We start from the raw sequence: 2,642 nt of genomic DNA on the forward strand, positions 1-2,642 counted from the left end.
GGACGTTGGTCACAGGTATACGTGAGATCTCCATTCTTGGGCATGGAGCTGAAACACCCAAAGCGTTATTTACCGTGTAACCGTAGTGTACCCCTCCCCTGTCTTTTGTGTTTGTTTACGTTCATGTCTACACACTGTTGAACTCCTTTTACGGACTAGACCTCCTAGGGAGAGCTCGGCTGCCTGAACGCAACTAAACTACAGATCAGGTACATAATCTGAAATTGAGTTACTTTCGTGAATAAGATCAGGTTGTGCTCTACCTATGGGAATGTCACCATTTGCTATGGGCAAGCGGTTGTCGCCTTACTCCCCTCAAGGCAAAGGCTTCCGGTAGTTATAAGTGCAACTAAGGTCGAATTCAGAGGACAAGTTGCGGTTACGTACAACGTGTAAAAAGGTAGCAAACGTCGGCAGACGGACCATTGTCCAATTGGCAGGCGTGCTGTCAGCCCACCGGACGGCTGCAAGCCGTCATGTTTGATCAAGCTGCGGCCAATCTCGTCCAATGAACCTGGCACATTATGGAAATGAAACTGGACTCGGGCTAGTCTCGCCAGGTTATCAGCGGGAATCAAATGCCCTCGACAACTAGTTTGGCAGTTACTAAGATTGTCAAAGCTAACTAGTCTTCGAGTCCAAAAGATTCTGAAACCAATCGAAAATCACCTGATTGTGCTGCTTAAAAGCCCCAATCCCACAATGCTCGCCAATCCCATCCTCCTCCGTAAAGTGATGCAAGTAAGCCCGCTCCCCCAACGCCTTCGCAAGAACAGCAGCCTGGCCCTTGAAGAATAAATCATTCTGCGCATCACCCACAAAAACAGGCGTCCGGATCTGATCCACCACGGGCTCCATGCGATAATCCAGCGACAACGTCACAAAGTCGTACGCGGACTCGGTGTTGAACGCCCACATACCGTGCCCGAGACCCCAGCGCAGCGGCGCGGGCACGCCGGGCTGGAGGAACCGCTTCGTGTACTCGTCAAAGGCCGCCTTGTCGCCCGAGTCGTAGATGGCCATGGCTTCAGTGCCTAGGGTGGCGTTCACGACGGCAGGCCAGTCCCAGACGCCGTCGACGGCGAAGATGGCGGCGAGGCGGTGTTCAAAGGCGGCTGCGCGGGGTGCGAGGTAGCCCCCGAAGGAGAATCCGAGGAGGCCGATTGAGGTAGGTTCGACTACTTCGGGTTTCTCGAGGAGCCAGTCTACGATGGGGGTGATTACCCGTTCCCAGTCGTAGATGAAGCCGACTTCTTGGTATCGACGGACGGAAGGCATGCCGGGTCCCTCGTAGGTAAGGACATTGTACCCTCTCATGAGAGCAGCGGCGCCCATGGCGTGGTACATCTCCTCCTGAGACCCATCATACCCGTTCCCCATAATGATTGTCGGGCGCTGCGTCACCTCTTCATCTGGAGTAAACCAGATACCCGGGATATCAAAGTCAGCCGTCTCAATCGTCACACGCTGGTTCGGCACCGTCAACAACGCGAGACCCTCATCGAACGCAGCCGTCTGATTGCCCCACAACTCGTAGATGCGGTAATCCGACGCATTCTCGTGGAGGTAAAAGTCCGCGCTGCGAAAGTACGTCGCCGCGGCAAAGAAGGCGCTGCGAGCGGAGACGGGAAACCTGGTTTTTGCGATGTTCTTTGCGCGGTCGAGGACGTTGTAGGCGAGGGTGGAGAAGGCGCTTGCATAGCTTGCAAAGTCGCCGGGGATAATTTTGTTGGCGGTGGTGAGGACTTCGCCGAGATCGGCGCCGTCGTAGACAGACTGGCTGAGGGCGCGGAGGATTTCAAAGTGGAATGTGTGGTCGGCGCTGAGCTGATACATGGAGTAGTTTGTGCTTGCCATGATGGGCGGCTTGTTGCGGTGGACCTTGGTTGACAATGTCCTTCAGGTGAGCACTGAGCTTCACTGGATGCATTTCATGATGTGCCGATGCTGTGAAGCTCAGTTGATGATTTATACAAGGCCAATTCTCATGATCAACATATTGACCCTGCAGTGGTCACCAAAAGTGAAGAGCAAGTGGAGTGAGGGCTGAATCCTTCCAAAAGTTCAACTGTCCATCAACTAGGTTGGCTGATTGCGAGGCTGTCGGTCTGACCAGAATGTAACATTAACAAGGAGATATTTTGTCAGTGGTGTCTGACGGCATCCGCCCGGTGGTAGTTTATCGAATCAGGATTACAGGCATAGACGTTAATCTGGATGAATTGGCTGGCGGGATTGGCTGACTGACTGCAAGTGAGTGGCGGGTGCTCCCGGAGGATCAAGCATCGGGAGGGGGGAGACTTGGCGTAAGCATTGCGTCGTCAGTCAGCATCCTCACCCACGATGCTCGGGTTTACAAGTCAATTGTGCCGCTGTTTAATTCAGAAAGTGAACCTTGCCAATGATATCGCCGTCTCTGAGATCCAGACAAGTGCCTGACTAGGCTTTTTCTCTGTCTTCATGGGCAAGGATAACATCATAGTTTCATAGCTGTTGACCTATTCAGTTTTGCTTAGGGGTATGTTATGTCGCGTTTGATAATTGGCATAGAGATACCAGGAGTCACACTGGCAGGGTGCAGGTAGTCAGTCATTGACTACTAGAATCCTATTTGAGTTTTGATTTAGTAGATAAATTTGCAA

The 2,642-nt window shown here is 52.6% G+C and overlaps 1 protein-coding gene across 1 annotated transcript; it reads right to left on the reverse strand.

Annotated features, from left to right (window-relative positions):
• Window positions 1–621: 621 nt before the first annotated feature.
• BDP55DRAFT_730663 (2,6-dihydropseudooxynicotine hydrolase) lies at window positions 622–1,857 on the reverse strand (the record flags this gene model as incomplete). The annotated part of the gene is made up of 1 exon (XM_060579720.1): window positions 622–1,857. One exon carries the CDS (start codon window positions 1,855–1,857, stop codon window positions 622–624), a length of 1,236 nt encoding a protein of 411 aa, XP_060427209.1.
• Window positions 1,858–2,642: the final 785 nt, after the last annotated feature.

This window comes from Colletotrichum godetiae (genome assembly GCF_030913485.1).
Source record: "Colletotrichum godetiae strain CBS 193.32 chromosome Unknown BDP55scaffold_32, whole genome shotgun sequence".
Taxonomy (NCBI): Eukaryota; Fungi; Ascomycota; class Sordariomycetes; order Glomerellales; family Glomerellaceae; genus Colletotrichum; species Colletotrichum godetiae.